The sequence below is a fragment of the Tursiops truncatus genome, chromosome 2 (assembly GCF_011762595.2).
Source record: "Tursiops truncatus isolate mTurTru1 chromosome 2, mTurTru1.mat.Y, whole genome shotgun sequence".
In the NCBI taxonomy this organism is placed as follows: domain Eukaryota; kingdom Metazoa; phylum Chordata; class Mammalia; order Artiodactyla; family Delphinidae; genus Tursiops; species Tursiops truncatus.
This window is the reverse complement of record NC_047035.1, coordinates 161,316,041-161,334,020: the sequence shown is the minus strand read 5'-3', so window position 1 is coordinate 161,334,020 and position 17,980 is coordinate 161,316,041. Positions and strand designations below refer to the sequence as shown.

General features: G+C 41.1%; 1 protein-coding gene across 2 annotated transcripts in view; it reads right to left on the bottom strand.

The window, feature by feature from the left end:
- The window catches only part of PLXDC2 (plexin domain containing 2), a 411,878-nt gene extending 395,772 nt beyond the window's left edge, over positions 1-16,106 (bottom strand). Inside the window, exons 1-2 of one of the 2 annotated variants that reach the window (XM_073801628.1) lie at positions 16,088-16,106; positions 14,527-15,297 (exon numbers count right to left, since the gene is read on the bottom strand). In XM_073801628.1, the coding sequence (XP_073657729.1) occupies positions 14,527-14,638 (112 nt within the window). In that variant the 5' untranslated portion in view covers positions 14,639-15,297; positions 16,088-16,106. Of the gene's footprint in view, positions 1-14,526; positions 15,298-15,636; positions 15,772-16,087 lie in introns of those variants that run through there. The other variant, XM_033852419.2, reaches the window with a different exon arrangement.
- Between the last annotated feature and the right edge of the window lie 1,874 nt (positions 16,107-17,980).

Sequence of the window (17,980 nt, the reverse complement as noted above, 5' to 3'; positions counted from 1 at the left end):
ACACGTAGCATTTTGGGTCTCTTCATAAATAGAACGTCGCAATCCAAAAAAGTTAACTGGTCACTCATCCAAGGGAGTTGTGTGATCTTATACAGCAGTTTATTTATCCCTAGAAGCAAGTATGTTAATAAGGTCAAGGAATTATTTTCTTGCTTCAAAGTAGATGACACAGTAGAATTTTATTTCGGGTCCTCAGCCCAGGCCGAGAAAAGAAAACTGTTTCTGGGAGCTTCATCTCACTTCACACAACATGAGTTTGGTAAAAATAAATCCTTTGGGTGTTCTTTTAATGTACGTTTTATTGGAATGATGTTATTCAAATCCAAAGCCTCCCCTAGGCTACGGCTGAGCGAAAGGGAGGACTGAGAAAAAGAGCAGTGCTTTGTATTCCAGGACCTACCCCTGCAGGTCGAAGCCCGTTCGAGGGGCCTCTACATGCCATCTGAGGCTCACGTGGCCATCAAAAGTGCTAACTGGCCTTAATTCTTCCTACACCTGCAACAGTACCACTGTGTGTGATTATTACTGTACCAAAGATGACATGGTTTTATCTCAGGCAGTTGGAAACACGGGTACCTCGGTAGTTAGTATCTTAAATTAGTGCTGAAAGCCTCCTCAGTCTGCTCACCATTCTGCGGAGAACTCCTTCCCTGGCTCTGCGCTACTTTTTTCCCCTTGTTTACAGTCTTCCCTCAACCTACTGCTTCCACACTTCCTTATATTTCTGTGGCAACCCCACCAAACCTGCAGAGAACAGAAATTTGTCACTGCAGATAAGTAATTCTGCTCCCTTATTACAGATGAAGAAATGGAGGCTCCAGGAGTTAATATTTTCGTACAAGGCCACTCAACTGGTGAACGGTGAGCCAAGGTTTGGACCCAAGCCACGGCTGTCTGGCATCAGAAGCTTCCTTTAACAACCATAAGGCAATCAAATGCTGTCTCCCTGAGAGAGCCTTCCCCCAAGCCCACCCCTGCCAGACCCTTGCCGTAGTTCTCCTACTAGCCTCCTGCTACGTCCATGTCCATGTTTCCCTGTAGATCACATCACTTAAGAATAGAAACCATTTTTTACTTTTATCTAAAACAGTGAATTATGAAATTAAACTGATTGGACAAAAATATCTTCCAACTAAAATTATCCCATTGGAGGAACAGCTGAACTAATATGAAAACTACTAGGCGAACAGAACTTTATAAATGGATTTCAATCATATCATGGAAATGTCATATATTTTAAGCATGCATCACACATAAATGTGTAACATATGGCAGTCCCCAACTTACAGGTAAGAATGTGAGATAGAATGGCTAGGTTTCCAATTAACCTACACAAGCCTATTTCACTTCTAATAAAGACATCGGTTTATTCCTCCATTCACTTTTTTAAAAATTGATTACTTATTGAATAAGTGAATAGATAGAGGAATGAGCCAATGAATTTTAAAATTAGAAGTAAAACAGACTTTGCGGGCCTTTATTCAATAAGTAAGTCAACGAAGTTTAAATTGAGAAGCTACTATATGCTTGGTGTTATGCTGAAATATAATCTTACCATTCTTGTTTTCTTTTTAAATTTTTAATGATCTGGAAAATCCCAATAAAAAAGTATTAAGTAAATAAAATGGGACTTCCCTGGTGGCACAGTGGTTAAGAATCCGCCTGCCAATGCAGGGGACGCGGGTTCAATCCCTGGTCCGGGAAGATCCCACATGCTGTGGAGCAACTAAGCCTGCACGCCACAACTAGTGAGCCTGCACTCTAGAGCCCGCGAGCCACAACTACTGAGCCCGCGTGCCACAACTACTGAAGCCCACGTGCCTAGAGACCGTGCTCTGCAACAAGAGAAGCCATCGCAACGAAAAGCCCGCGCACCGCAACGAAGAGTAGCCCCTGCTTGTCTCAACTAGAGAAAGCCCGCATGCAGCAACGAAGACCCAACGCAGCCATAAATAAATAAATTTTTTAAAAAATAAAAATAAAATGAATAATTGGCCATGGATCAACTATTTTCTGCTTAACACTTTTTTGCCTCTTAATCCTGGGTACAGATTAATGGGCTGACAAAAGCTATGACATGTTAAGGTTTTCTCCTTTCTACTTCCTGGAATGTATATCTAGATCCATAAGGAAAATAAAATAATAGGAACTGCAGGGAAAATAAAAGGAAGACACCAAATTAAACATGAAGAAAGAGTAGAAAAATAAGACCCAGGTAAGAGAATTTAATTTGTAAAATGAGAAAGTGACAAAAAATTACTTAAGAAAACCAACAGGGAAAAATCGATTGCAGTCGCAAATTCTGACTCATCTGATAAATCTCACCTAATGTCTAAGCACTGAATTATTTCAACGGTCACTGAAAGGACACCTCCCAAATGAACTTACTCAAAAATTTCATTTAACAAATACTTATCGAGTACCTTCTGTATTCCAAACACTCTGAAAGGTGCTAAGAAAACAAAAAAGTACAACAAACTGGGTTCCTGCACTCACAGAGTTTACAATCTAGTAGGAGAAATAGTCCTCAATCAAATAATTATTCACATAAAAATATAATTGAAAACTGTGACAATATAATTGAAAACAAGACTCTTTCAGTGGCAAGTAATACATCTCAACTAAAAACAGTAATTTTCTGCTTTATGCTATCAGAAAGTCTAAGACTATCTGTAGATGGCTTTAAATGTATATCTTCCCAACGCAGCAACCCCCAGAATAATTTTTTTAAAAAGACCCTCTCTCTTCTAGAATGTGTAGATAACATTTAGGCAAGAATTAATTGGCCTGAGGTCCAAGATGAAAGGTTATTATGAGTATCCACCTTTGGGACACATGCTGAACTGTCTGGAGAAGCATGACATTATGATAAAAGGCCCAGGTGAACAACATAGAGTCAGACAGATGACATTCCTAAATGACGGTGAGGTGCTGTTTCTAAAAGACTGAACATCCCAAATAATGAGAAGGTACTGTTACCAGAAGAAGGGGGTAAGAGATACTGAGCAGATGACACTATTAGATGTTCACTCCATAAAATTAATGTGGAATATAGGAAGAGCTTGGGAGAGTGTTTCTAGAGAAGCAATAAATAAAAAGGCAAGGTGAGAAAAATGTGCTTGGAGAGCAACAAATACAAGTCGTTGAGTATATGAAAAATTCTGACTAAAACTTCAGCAAGTAGGTCATGTTCAAGACCTCAGAAACACTTAGCTCACATCAATGGGTTAACTCACATTCTGGGTACAGATTAATGACCTGACAAAAGCTATGATGTATGCAGTATTAAGAGACATTTAAGACTCTTTCGCTGAAAAAATGTTTCAAAGGCCGCCCAGTGGTTTGTATCTGGAACTCTTGTAAGTATCTAATTTCAGGGAACATTTCCCAGTTTGCATCTTTAGCTTTGAAATACCTGGAAAGCTGTTCATGCAAATTTCATAGTTCAGTCTCTAATTTCTATTTCATTCATTGTTTATCCATACATCTTTTTTGTAACTATGGAATTCTCTCCAAGGAAACAAATGAATGTATTTTAATACTTTACCAGACAATTCAAGTTTTTGGATTATAAATCATTAAAGTATCCCTTTCTCTGTCCTTCCCAGCTTACTGTGTGACTTGATCATTCTTAAACCACCATTTGTAAATGAATTCTCAGTTCTTCACAAACGCATGTGACAAATTCCCTTACTCTGAAGTCACTCAGTCTCTGGTTTCTCTACACATTTTAATCATGGGCATTTAAATCTCAGGTATCATGTTACAGAAATTATGACTGAGAAATTCTGCCCAAAGAAATATGTAGAAATAAGGTACAAACAAAACTCTTTGCCTGAGTGATAAATCTGAACACACGTAGTACCATCATACCAAGTGGATCACTGACCAGATTCCTCCATTCTACGAATTTTCAAAGAGGGCTCCCTGTATTTGGAGCTAGTGATGCAGTGGTGATCAGTCCCATACAGCCTATTGTCCTGGGCAGCTCACAGTCCAGTGCAGGCAGGGCTGTTACACCACTGACGGTAAGTGACAGGATGAAGAGGTGTAGAGTGCACTTTGGCAAGGTACTCATCTCAGACGTGGACCTGGCAGAGAAACACTGAGAAATGATTCAATAATGCTGCAAATCAAGATGAAGCTGAGACCTGAAGGACAAATAGCCAAGAAGAGGAGGAAAGGGTGCTCCAAGAGGAGGGAATGGCAGGTGCAGTTTCTTGGGGAAAGAGAGTATGGGAAACTTGGGAGAGTATAATGGAGGAAATGATGCATTTGAACCTGGACAGGTAAGCCAGGACCAGGTTACTGAGGGCTTTGACCTCTAGGGCGAGACCCTTAGGAAGACAGGAAGGTATTTTCAGCAGAGGAGTGACACAGATCTTCATTTCAGAAAGATCTTTCAGGCCATGGAATGAAGAAGGGATTCCAGCAGGACTATGTTGGAGGGAAGGTGGGAAGCTGTTGAAATGAACTAGGCTAGAAATGATGGTGCCTGCCAGAGCGAGGATAAGGGAACTGGGGATACAGAAAGGCAGTCTCAAGTCAGACATCAGGTCTTGGTTTCAGAAAAATCAGCTTCTTATTGGCTGTGCCTATTTTACAAACGGCTCTTCTAAAAACAGCTTGACAAAACTGAGATTGCACAAATCTGGCTTCCTGCGGAAAGCTGTTTTGCAATGTCCAGACAATGAGACTATCATCTGCAAATGACTTTGAATCATGCTTGTTTTTAAAAATATCTGAAATGAACACAGATGTTAAAAAAGATAACGAAGGTTAAATAACAAAGAAATGAAACAGCCTGCCTGGCTTGTCCATTTACTCCTGGTTAAAAACTATCCAAATCAGTATGCATGAGTTCAGAACAATGGCCACTTATAAACTGTGCTGAGACAGAGATGAAGTTAGGAATTTCAAATCAAGCAAATTATAAACCTTTAATTTATAAATGCCTACAGTCTAAATAAAATCATAAATCTATTACCTTTAAATGGTAGCAATTTGTAAAGTGTACTCTCGTTCAATGTAGATCGGCCATGGAATTGATATTAATTAGCTAAAGAGCAAACACGAAGGAGAATCCTAAATCCAGAGGATTTCACCATTCTCATCAGAGCTGATTCTTATGAAGCAGCAAATTTAAAGTCTTGCTTTATACTGCTATGCTGGTCCAGAGATAGGTTACTAGAATGACCCTGTAAAACTGTCATTTCCATGTTTATTTACCTAGCAACCACCTGTCATTTGTGGTAGTTTCTAAGAAGTTAGGAATTAACATTCTTTTCCTTAGTTGAGTTGTTCATTTTAATTAACCTATCGTTTTCCCCTCGTATTGCCTAAGAAACAATTAGATGTATGGTTAGTATCATGATGTGATCAGGAAAACAGCACTAGCACTCAACATCATTTCAATGAAAAAAGGTCACTTGCCAAAAAACCGCTATTAACAATTTGTTATGAAGCGCAGTGGTACTTGTTCTGGCTTTTAGCTGTTGTAGAAAAGAAATTACATCATCTCCAAGTTGTTTAAAAATTGAAATCTTTACCAAATGACCCTGAGATATAATGTGATTTCAATCAAAAGTTCAACAGAGTTTTTAGCGAAACCTGAAAAGTTTATTCTAAAATAGATACGGAAAAGCAAAGAGCCGTGTAGAACAGCCAAGACACTTCTGAAGATCAAGAAGAAGGAGGACAGCTTTGTCCCACCAGACATAAAGACTTGTTATAAGCTAAAGTAATTAAGACTGTGATATCTGCACAGGGATAATTATCAGGGTCCCACACGCCTTTATCTTTGAAGTACTTTATCTCGGAAGATGTACCAGGGCTTATCCCAGGTTTTATATTTTAAAGCAGAACGTTCACAGCCCCAATAACCCATGAATTCTACCTCTAAATAGAAGTCCCACATATGAACATGAAGAGATGCATGCAAGGATATTTACAGCACCAATGTTCAAAACGGCACTGACAGGCGAGGGAAATGAAGAGGTACAAACTTCCAGTTAACAAAATGAATGGGTCACAGGGATGAAATGTACAGTTTGGGGAATATAGTCAATAATAATGTAACATCTTTGTATGGTGACAAAGGTGGTTAAAAGGTACAAATTCCAGTTGTAAGATAAATAAGTAGTAGGGATGTAATATACAACATGATAAACGTAATTAACATTACTGTGCATTATATGTGAAAGTTCTTAAGAGAGTAAATCATGAGTTCTCATCACAAGGAAAAAGTTTTTTTCTTTGTCTTTTATTTTGTATCTATATGAGATGATGGATGTTCTCCAAACTTACCGTGGTCATCATTTCATGATGTATGGAAGTCAACTCATTATGCTATACACCTTAAACTTACACTGTGTTGTATATCAATTATATCTCAATAAAATGGGAGTAAAAATAACATGCCACTATTCCATTAAAAAAAAAGTACTGATTTTTTTGTTGATGGAATATTGGATAAACCAATTGTGGAAAAATAACTGGAAGACTGGATAAATCAATTGTGGGATAAATCGACTGGGAAAATTAAGAGCAACACAATTACATGTAATACATGTGTACAAAATAATAAGTGACAATTTAGCCTCAATCAAAATTGTTTCACAACATATTTATAAATATTTTGCAAGTCTTGCCATATTTATAAATATTACTATAATATTCTGATACAGGAAATATTTTTACACATACTTCATATCAAACTAAAAGCTTTCATAAAATCCATTTAATTTGAATAAAAGAATTAAGCATTTAGAAAACTATGCAAAATTTTAAAATTCAAATTATAAAACAGATAAGATATATTATGCAAGATATACAATATCCTATGATGTTATATCGCATATGAAAATAAAACATTGAGCAACATCTTTATAATACAGCAAGAACACTTTCAAACTAAAATGTGAAATGGCATTTTTTTAACCGTACAAGTCAACTTTATTTTTATGGGGCATTCAGAGCCTTCAAATAGGCGTTAAAATATTCTTTAAACTTTTGCCGTGTGACAAAAACTCAAATGACCCTCTCTATTCCCTCGCCAAACAAACAAGAACCAAAGAACAAAAATGCAAATACACAGCAATATGCCTTTTAGTTCAATTCTTGTTTCTTGGAATACAGAAAATTGTAAATAATTGAAACTAAAATAGATTCAAAATATGTAGATTACCAATTAGTGACATAAAGTTAGGACAAGTTGATTGTCTACTAAAAGGACTAAATTACCAAAAAAAAAAAAAAGTAATTATAGGTGTATATTCCCAGGAAATATAAATACTAAAAAGTCACAATTAAAATAGCTAATATCAGTCAACTATACTTCACTTAATATAAATAAATAGCTAATATCAGATGATATAATTCTTGAAAGAAGTATGCATATGTAGTCACTAGAGCTAATTTTAAACATAAAACTATAGCCTAGCAAAATAATTGAGAGGTTCTTTTAATCAAAAGTTCAGAACAGGATTCATTTAAATATCAGGAACCCATGTGCACTTAAAATATGAGTTAGTATAGCAAAAATTACTTCATATATACTTTTTCATGAATATTTTGCAATGCAGATTACACTGATGTAATTTCTTCATAGATCCTTTTTCAATGTATTGAAGGAAATGGATAACAAAAGGAGAAGGGGAGGGGGCAACCAAAAGAAGTCAGATACTGCTATGCCGGCAGTAAGGTCAATGGGCTCTTTTAAACAAACAAACAAAAATATACCAATTGAATAATCAGGTTCATGGGGTCAGTGGTAGCTGCAGTCTAAGTTGTATCTTGGAGAGAATTATGCAAATATGTATGTTAATGTATACAGACTTAGCATGAGCTATACCCTAAATGCACCTACAGGACTACTTTACATCTTGAAAATCATTATTACTTATGAATTCCACATTGCAAAATGATAAATTCTGCCTGTCTTACTTCCCTTTTAGGGTTTAGGGAAATAAATATTTTATTGGGTCCAAATTACAGTTTCAGAGAGAAAAAGTTGGGAGCTACTGCTACAAACAGATACATATAAACACAGAGGATATTATTACTATCTAAAAAACATCATTGCATGTTGAATGCTCCATACTCCAACTGGACCAAAGAACACATTATCCTCATCTAAATAAACCAGGGTGTACCTACCAAGCAGCAAGCTGAGAGAGAATTTATCAGTTTTATGTAGACTTCTCCTACCACTGAACACTCCAATATGTAGAAAATGTAGAAAACTGAATATGTAGAAAATGTAGAATATGTAGAAAATTGGCTTTTAAATATTCTGATTCTTATGCAGTTTATCTGCAGGGCAAATTCTCATTAGTCTCTCTATGTAGTCTCATAGCCTCAATCAGCTAAGCAGGATGAGACCTTGAGTAATATGTATTCTAGGGAAATTTTCCAGTTAATGAGTGAAAAATAATAGGTGGAGGAAGAGAGGGGAACTAAGTCATAAGATTCCAGAAAAGTAAAATGAAGTCATTCTGCATCCCTGCCTCTATGACCCTCTCTTGACAAAATCACTGGCCACTTTCTACTATAACGCCTGAGGCAGGAACAGTGAGGACAGCTGATTTTAATTTGGAAGGGAAAGGAGAGTTACTATTGCTTAGATGTGTTTGGCTGGCCTCTGGAGGAAGGGATTACAAGTCTGTATTTCAAGGAAGGTCACACCGTTTCTGACCCCATGTTCAGATCTACAGTTTTTAACAGGCTCCTGACAAGACCTCTAATTCTATTTAAATACTCATATCTGTACCATCAATCCATATCTTACCACCTTTTTAATTAAAGAAGGCAAGATAAAAACAAGCCAAAGAAAAAATATGCAATGGGTTCAAAGTCTGGTTACAATACAATGTAGAATACTTTATATTCTATTCTCTCCTCAGATATTATTCTGTTCATTTGGCCAGGCAATATATGACACAATAAACTGTGGGAGGAACTGTCTTAGTAAAAGCATTACTACTTAGTCTGTCATTCTGCAGCAACTTCCTCAGTTGAACAGAATCATTGTCTGGAGGATAGTGAGGGAAGACATCCTGTGTGAACCTCAGTGACGAAGAAAGACTTCTCAGAGTGGAATACTGGGAAGAGATAAAGCTCTGCAAAATATAAGTATGTGCTCAGAATGAAGGCAAAGGACTGGAGTTAGTCAGATTCAAAGAAAGCAGAAAAGCAACTTTGCAATATACAACCTTAGGTATTATGGTGACTGCTTTTTATTTACTTATTTCCCATCTCTACAACAAATACAAGATTTTAAGGGAGAAAAGCTGGACAAAGCTAAATGAGAGTAGGAGAGATAAGATGAAGACCCAGGTAAACCAGTACAAAAAATGCAGGCCAGAAGGTTTATATACTTGTTGGATGTGGGCTTTCAAAAAACCACATTTTTTAAAAGCAATGTTTCTCGTCACTATTTATAATGTCCAGAAGATGCAAACAAACCAGTGCAGAAGAAGACCAGCTATATCTGTTATTAAGACACAAGATCTTTCTCTCTGTGTCTGTCTGTCTCTCTCTGTTACTTGGGGAGCAGATACTGTGCAATGCATTGCACCATACCACCTCCCCCGATAACAGCCACCATAACAAGTTTTAGGAGACTATATTTTTAAAGCCACCTTCAGTGCAGGTTAATGGCATGCGGCCTAAGCACAATTCAGTTCAAAAGTAATTTCACAAAGAACTAAACTTATTTAGTAGTGTTCGTCTCCACTGAAAATAGAGCACCACCACTATATATACGTATTATGTACACATACACACATATACATATATATACACACACTGTACTTTAAGGTATTAGATTAAGTACTTCTGGTTTCTGAAAATACAGTCAGAAGCCAGAAGTACAGCAGAATGGCGGAATGAACTTTTTGAAAGTTCTATCTATTAACAGAAGGTTTAAGGTAAATATCACCCAGCAGAACCATTATGACAGGCCTCTGGATCCTATTCTCTCATTTCAAACTATTGTTCTCTGAAGCCCACTGTATTTTCATTGCCATCTTACTTATGGAAGAAAGTCATAAATAGAGCAAGAAGTATGAAAGTCTCCCAAGGTGACAGTCTAGTCAACAGTCCAGCTTGCACTGTAATTCCAGTCGGTTCAGTCAGTGCGACAACTATTTATTGCATGCCTGTGTGGTAGATGCCACAGGGGATTCACAAGTGAATGACAGCAGAGCCTGATATGTTCTAAAAGAATATATGAAAAAGAGATGCCGTAATGAGAAGGAAACAAACTCCTACGATACCAAGCAGAGTCCAACCAGTGCCTTAAAAAAGGCCTAGAGTTCTCGGAGGGTTCTGAGACACCTCATCCTTTTGTGAACCGTGTCACTGGAGATAAGTTTGTAAGAAAAAGTAGAAGGTGGATGGGTGGAGATGGGTTAGGGAAGGAAGGGCAGGAGGCGTGGCATGGAGGTGGTGGCGCCTGGTACACACTCTGGGAACATCAAGAAGGCTCATTTGGCTAGACTGTTAAAAACACGCGGGGGAGGGGGAGGTGGGAAGGCAGTCTGAGGCCTCACGGTAATGGCCATGGTGAAGAGACTGTACTGAATGTAGTGGGGAACCAACTCGAGGCTTTAGATCTCATGGTCACAGTTGACCAATTCATTCATCTTCATAAATATACTGTTTCTACAATAGGAGATACCTTTTAGGAAGCAAAAAACTGAAACCAAAACTATTGAAAAGAATCCACAGTATCTACATCTCTGCATGAAAGTATGTGATTCTTGCAGAGGTGAAATCTGTGGGGAGGAAATTAGTATTTTCCATTCCTGTTTTACTCAGGCACATTCTCCTTGATAAGAACCTGCTTCCAAAAATCAAACTTAAGCAATGCACAAATTGTCCTAACTGTAATAATCCCAAATCTCTCTGCAAACAACCATGAATTTCAAACCTTATTTCTGAATTAAGTGTTCTAGATCACAGTTATGTCTCATTCCAAACTTACCCAACCTCAGGCTTCAACTTCTATCTATCCTCTGAAGGAAAGAGACTCTCACATTTTATATTTCAAAAATTTCTGTATGCAGTCAAGAGTCATTGATTTTTAAAAACCTGTGATTTTCTAATAATCTGGCCCATGTCCGTTTTATAGAGATATTTGCTTGAATTAACCCTCTGTCTTAATCTTTTGCTCCAGGTATGTCTGCATATAGTTAGAAATTTTGTACTAGTGACAGTATGTCTCAACAGAGATACTCTTATAGCAAACTCCACAAATTAGTAATATTTCAAACTAAGTTTTTTAACTCTAATGAAAGCAGAAAATAATAGGAAAATATCCAACTAGAAAAACAACTAAATGTAAACGATCTGCTAAAAATAAACTACTTGTTTCCAGAACACGGCAATATTAGAAAGTTTAAAAAGTGAAAATTCCTTGGGGTCCTAAACTATTATTGCTCTCTCTATAGTGGTAACGAACTTCCTTGTTGCATTAAATCACATTTAAGAGCAATAATCAGGCCAAAATATAACTACATATTTTAGGCCTTTTTTCCTGATTTAAATTTTAGAATTCTACAAGATATGACTGCATCTTTCTCCTTTGACATTGTTACTAAACTGTTTTTCAATCAGTTCAGGATATAAAGATGAATGTATAACAATATGGAAATGATTTGAGATTTATAAAATTTAACATTATTCTAAGCTTATTTTTCTCTAAACATTGGTTGAGGTATACTATTTAGTGTGGGCAAATACTTTTCAGATATACATAGAATACATTCAATCCTAAAAGAAAATTCACTATATAATGAACTTTTAATCACAAGAGAGATAATTTTGAAGTATATTCTTGAAAATTCCACAACGTGTTAATAATTGCCAACAGTGATGCGGAAGAGAGTACTTGGGGTTTTCCACTGTACTTATCACACCACACGAATGTATTCAAGGTGTAAGTCTACATGTAGGGAGTACTATATAAATATTAAATGAATAAATATTTAATTTCAACGAAAATGGGAAACATAATAAACTCTCACTGTTTTAAATTGCCACTCATTTACGAATGTTAAGTTGAAATATCAAAAAATACTGCACATAGGAAAGAAAATATTGAGGATCACTCATCTCAGGTTTGGGAGAGAATGGGAAGGAAATTAGTGGTTTCTCTGCCCTCTGGTGGCAACAAAGTCAACTGCAGCATTTCTAAAGGAATGCATAAAAAATGTCCTTTATGAAATCAGACTCCCCTGCCCCCAACCCCCGCCAAAATGTCTGTAAAAAAATCCTGATTGCTACATGCCGAATTCCAAGACTGTCGGACTTTTAAAAAATTTCCTGTATTGAACTTTTTAGCTAGACTATTTTACAAAGGAAACTATATTTTTGCTTCCATTTCATTGCTGTATTTTAGGTATTACAGTAGCCTAACCATTTAATTCCAAGATTATTTAATAAAATTAATGCAGACTGATAACCAGGAAAGAAGTTACTTCATTTTGTAATAAATCTCAAAAAATTTGCTGAGAAGTATAAAACGATTCCTTTTTTACTCAATCCTGTAAAGATGTGGGCTTCTAGAGTAGTTTTCCACCAGAAGTACTGGTTTATAATACCTGCAGCTCTATGTTGAACAATTTACGTATTTCATATTCCCCAGATCAAAGGCTTTTAATTATCTGTTCAGTTTTAGAGTGCAGTAAATTTTATCCTCAATTTGAGAACTCAGAATAGTTAACTTATTGTATGTATTGTTCTTTTCTCAGTAACATATTATTAATGAAAAAAGTTCAGGAAAAAAATAAACATTTGCTGACCTTTTATTTTTTTACTGTAAATGCATTATTTACTCCCAGTGCCGAAGAGGTTTTCAAATAAACAACTTGGGGTGCATTTTTGGCACACGCACCTCTCTAACCTCCTTTGGAAAGAAGTAAATTGCTTTCTTTAAGCATTTGTTTATTTCATGAAGATGCCCATGAAAACTACTGTTGCACTTCTTAAAATAAATGTGCAGCTTCCCAGACGAGTAAAAGTCTTTTTGTTTACCAACGAAATGTAGCAGAGAAATACACAGAAGGCATGATCTATTGATATAAATAATACCTAGTCAAGAACAACCTATGTCCATCTATGCAGAACCCATTATATGTGATAAAGACAAATCAACATCCAGGAAACTTGCGTTTTATTCACAGCTTTCAAAGTGTTGTCATCTTGTTGCCCTCCCCCCGTCCCCCAACACACACACACCCTCCAATCATAAATTGGAGCAGAGTCAGAATCTGTGTTTTCTCCATAAGAATTTACACCAGGGGCAGACACAGTGTTTCGGCTGTCTCAGCTCGGTAACATTTCATTCAAGGACTTCCCTTCAAGATTCACCTCACCTGGAATCCCCAGGTGCTCTCCCTAGCCTTCCATGTGCGACTGGCAGGTTTGACATTTGCGGACGCCAGTAGATTTCCTGAGGAGCCACTTACCGTTTCCCCTCCTCAGGATTAAAACAGAACAAAACAAAACCTTGATTAGCCTCATCAGCAAGGTTTTATTTCCTTTTTCTTTTCCCTCTAAGTGTCTTTGCTCATTCACCTCCTCTCGAAGTCTATCCATTTCTTCCCAGGGGGCAGAAATGGGGAGCAGGCGCCCGGTTCACAGTGGGCAGGGTGCGGAAGGCAGCTGGACCTCCGGCTCAGCAGCGCCTCGCCAGGAGGAGCCGGCGCGCCCAGGGCGGCGTCGCCGGCTCCGCGCTCGCCCCGCGGGGCGCGGCTCCGGAGGGACGCGCACCTGGCTGGAACAGCCACCCCTGGGAACGTGCGGGGCCGGGGCTCCGCGTGGGGGCAATATCAGGCCACTCGGAGGTGGCCCTGCACGTTCAGGCCTGTCTGCGAAGCCGGCCGGCGGAGGACAATGGAGCCAGTGGTTGGTCTCCAGAGGGGCGCCCGCCCCACCTCTGCCACCTCCTCCCTTCCTCTGCGTCCCGCCGCACCCACCCCGCCCCACTTCCAGCGCCCGCTCAGCCCCAGACAGCAAGAGGGAGCAGAGGTGGGGATCGCCTGGGGGGAGGAAGGTGCGGCCCCAGGGAATTTTCTCCAGCAGAGGGGAGCTCTGCAATCCCCGGCTGCCACCACGTCCACCCCCACCGCCCCCTTCGCGCACTCCCTTAGTTTACCCCAGCAGCAGAGAAGGAGGAGGGGCCGGGGAGGACACAGCCCAGGCTGCCAGCTCCTGGGCGAGGTATCAGCGTAAGGTTTGCTCTAACCCCAGAGCCCTCTCTGGGCGCGTCCGGGGAGTCAGTACCACTCCCTGCCAGCCGCTCAGGTGAAGCAAGCGGTAAATCCTTAAGATAACCCCCAGTCCCTACCACCCTACTCATCCAGCCAACATTCTTCTGCCCATTTGAGAAGACCAAGTTTAGTCGAAATGCAATTGCAATAACTTTGCCAAGGGCATAGGTGGGGAGGGAGTGGGTTAACAACGGGGTGCCAGAGAGGTCTTCAGCTGGGCACAAAAGCAAGAAGCGAAAGTGGATCTTACCATTGACTTGGTTTCCAGGCTTCCCTTCAGCGAACTGAAACCGGTCCATTAAAAAGTGGCAAAGTAACACAACTCCTGCAGCAGCCAGGTCGGCCCTCGGGAACCTCGCCATGCCGCTGCCGCGACCTCCCTCCCCTTCCCCGCCAGTACTTCTCCGGCACCCTGTGCCCCGGGGCTCCCTCTGGGAATGGGGACAACGGGGCCGAACGCTGAGGACTGGTCTCGGCGGGATGCAGAGGCCTTTGTAAATTTCTCTGGGACTTCACACCCGGGAGCCGGGAAGAGGAAGAAGGGAGAGCGAGGGGAGCGCAGTCCTCTCCGGACCTCCAGGTCTCTCTTCACAACTTGCCACGACACTCGCAGCCCTCACCCCAGACACACAACAATTGCGGAGACGAAAGGCCACTTGAGCTGGGGCTGGCAAACTCTCCCTTCCGCACAAGCAGCGCCACCCCGGTGCCCGTAGACGGTGACTTCCGAGCCCCCGCGATGCGCTCCACTGGGTTCAAAACAGATCTAATTCCTCAGCCAGCGCGGGTGCCTGTCCAAATCCAAGAGGGCTGTCGGCTCGGAAGGAACTTTCCCCAGTCCTAGGGTGGCCCCCGCGGAAGGTTTGGGTTTGCGGGAAGGGGGTTACTGTGGGATGGCGAAACCCCTCCGACAAGTTTTTCTTCTTTTCTTCGCCCCGACGCTGGGCGCGCGTCCCTGCTCGCAGCCGGAGGGATGAGCAGCCCCAGAGCTGAGCCCCGGGAAGGCTCGGGCTGCAGCAGTCTGAGGTCCGAAGGCAGGAAAAATGTATTGGGGAAAAAAAGAGAGAGAGAGAGGAAGAAGAAAGAAACGGGGAGGGAAAAGTCAGGCTGAAACCTATCGGGAGAGGGTTCCTCCTGGCTAAGGAGGAGGTGGCCCCAAGCCCCGCCGAGCCCCGGAGTTTGGTGGCGGAGGAGGCGCCGCCGCCGCCGCGCTCCCCCGCACTCCAGCTCCACACTTTGGGGAGGGAAGGCAGCTCGCAATTTGCCAGATCTGCCGCTGCATTCCCCCCCCCGCTTCCCTCCCCCTTGCTCCTCCAGGCGTCTCCCACCTTCCTCCCCGAAACCGGCAGCTAGCACCGACCTGTCCAATGGCTGCACTTTCCTCGGGGCTGGCAGAGGAGTCGCCGAGAGATTAAACCCGGGGAGCAAGGCAAGGGGGAGTGAGAGGGCAACTCCGGCCCGGCGTGCCCCCCGGCAGCCGGCGGCCTGGCGCGCCAGGAGAGAAGGCGAGAAAACCAAGCTAGGAGGGGAGCGCCGGACGGCACCTCTGCGCTGCCCGGGCGCCATGCCCGCACCCGGCTCGCACCCCTGGCGGTCGGGCCAGCGGTGCCCGCACCCACCTGGCCCTGGGCCGCCTTCGCGCCCGCCTGCGGGGAATCGCGGCCCAGCGGCCGACCCTGCGGGCGCTCGCCGCCGGTGGGGTCTTCCTGGGCGCTACAGGGTTAATTACAGTTCGCCATTCCCGGGAGGGCGTGTGCGGCGGCGGCTGGGGTGTGAAGAAAGCAAACCTGAGCCCGTATTCGCTTACTGACCCTGCGAAGCCCCTTCGGACCCCCGGCCCGCCGGGCGGGTGGAGGAAGGTGGCGCGCGGCAGCTTGGACCCGCCGCTGCGGCTTTGTAAAGTGTCAGCGGGAGCGAAAGCGAGAGTTTAAGGAAACAGGAGGCCCACTGAATTTCCTACGGGGGCTTTAACAGGCTTTCGCTGGCTGGTTTGTTTTTGTTTTTTCAGCTCGCGGAAGTGCTTCAGCGTTAACCCTTTCCAGCCCTTTCAGTAAGTTTACACCTTATTTCGCAGAGTTAACCTTATTTTAAAGGGGTAAATACAAAGAAAGGAAGGAAAACAGCATATTGGTTAAAAAAGTACAGCTTCTAGCACCAGACTGGGCTAGAATTCCACCTCCCCCACGAAACAGCTATATGGCTTTGAGCAATATTCTCATTAGTGCCTCAGTTCCCCATCCATCAGGGGAGAATTGTAGTTATGCCCTTATAAGGTTGTTGTATTGGATTAAATGAGTTAACACTGAATAATTAAAGAATTGAGAACAGTGCCTGGCAGGAAGTACATGACTTTATGCTTCTTAAATTAAAGAGAAGAGAGGGAAAGGGAGAGGGTGTCCTAAATCCATTGGAGAATCTGCTTCAGTGTTCTAAGAGCAAAAGGTCCTGTTAGTCTATTCTTGTCCAGTCTTTTCCATGCTCTAAAAAATTTATGGGTGCCATCAATACCACCTTAACTTTGTCTCAATACCCACTGGAAGTGGGTCCAGATAATCAAACTACTCTTGCCAGTTTGATGCCGAAAGAATGCCTTTCTCATGGTTCCTTAGCTGGTGAGCAGAAGAGAAACAGGAAGTGTAGCATGTTTTCCTCAATCCAGTACTCAATTTGCTATTTATTTTGGAATATATAAACTCGTCATGGATACACACTTTTTAATGCTACTTCCTCTCTCCTGAGCTTTTCCCCAACCAGTTGATTTCTCCCTCCTCACCTTACTTAGAAAACCTGGTTCTTTTACTTATGCTCAACCAAGAGTTAAGTTCTATGTAACATTACATCCAAAGTTGAGTACCTGAGACACTTATCTATTTAACAGTAAGTTGGAAAAATGAATCTTCCTATCAAAATCTTATTGTGATTTAATTAACGTCGATTTTTTTTGTCTGTGTCCCTACTGACCTCACTTACTTCACGAATCCTTGCAGAAAGCTTCCTAAAACGTTCAGTACAGCTCCATTTCCCATTTATATGCAAAATTATGGGGACCCGGGAGGAGCCATTTCAAGAAAGCATCTCTTCTTTGGTCTGGAATATGTACCTCCCCTTTCACAGTAGAAAAACGGGTGTTTCCCGTTTCTCTGAGAAGAAACAAGTCCCTGCCTCTCCCTGGTAGCATTTTCTTTCTCTTTTCCTTTATTATTATGTGTGCAAATTAGCAGTGTTTATTTTCTTGTTTGTTGTCAGCAATGCTTTGCCCTCCTGATTGAAGCTTTATACCTCAAGTGGAAATTTGATGCCAAAAATTGAAAGGGAGTCAAGTGGTAATTCAGAGTAAGTCTGAAGAGGCTTTTATGTATTTTGTCTCTCTCACTGGTCCTGTTTCATTTTACTCATATCTTAATCTTATTCTGAAGAGCTGTCCACATAGAAAATACTTTAGTATGGGAGAAGATGCAGGTAAGCAAGAATCAATCATGCACGATGATTTAGTGCTCAGAACTAAGTAAGAAAGAACAAAATAAAGTTAGGCTTTGGTACATTGCCTTAAATGTCAGCCAGTAATTATTTGTAAAAAAAATGATTTTTCCTTTACATTATAGCAAGTAACAACTAAAATGTATGTAGGATGGTATGTTCAGAGTGAAATGGAAGGTTCATTACTCATATAAAATCCTGGCTAATTAAAAGTAGTATACTTTGTG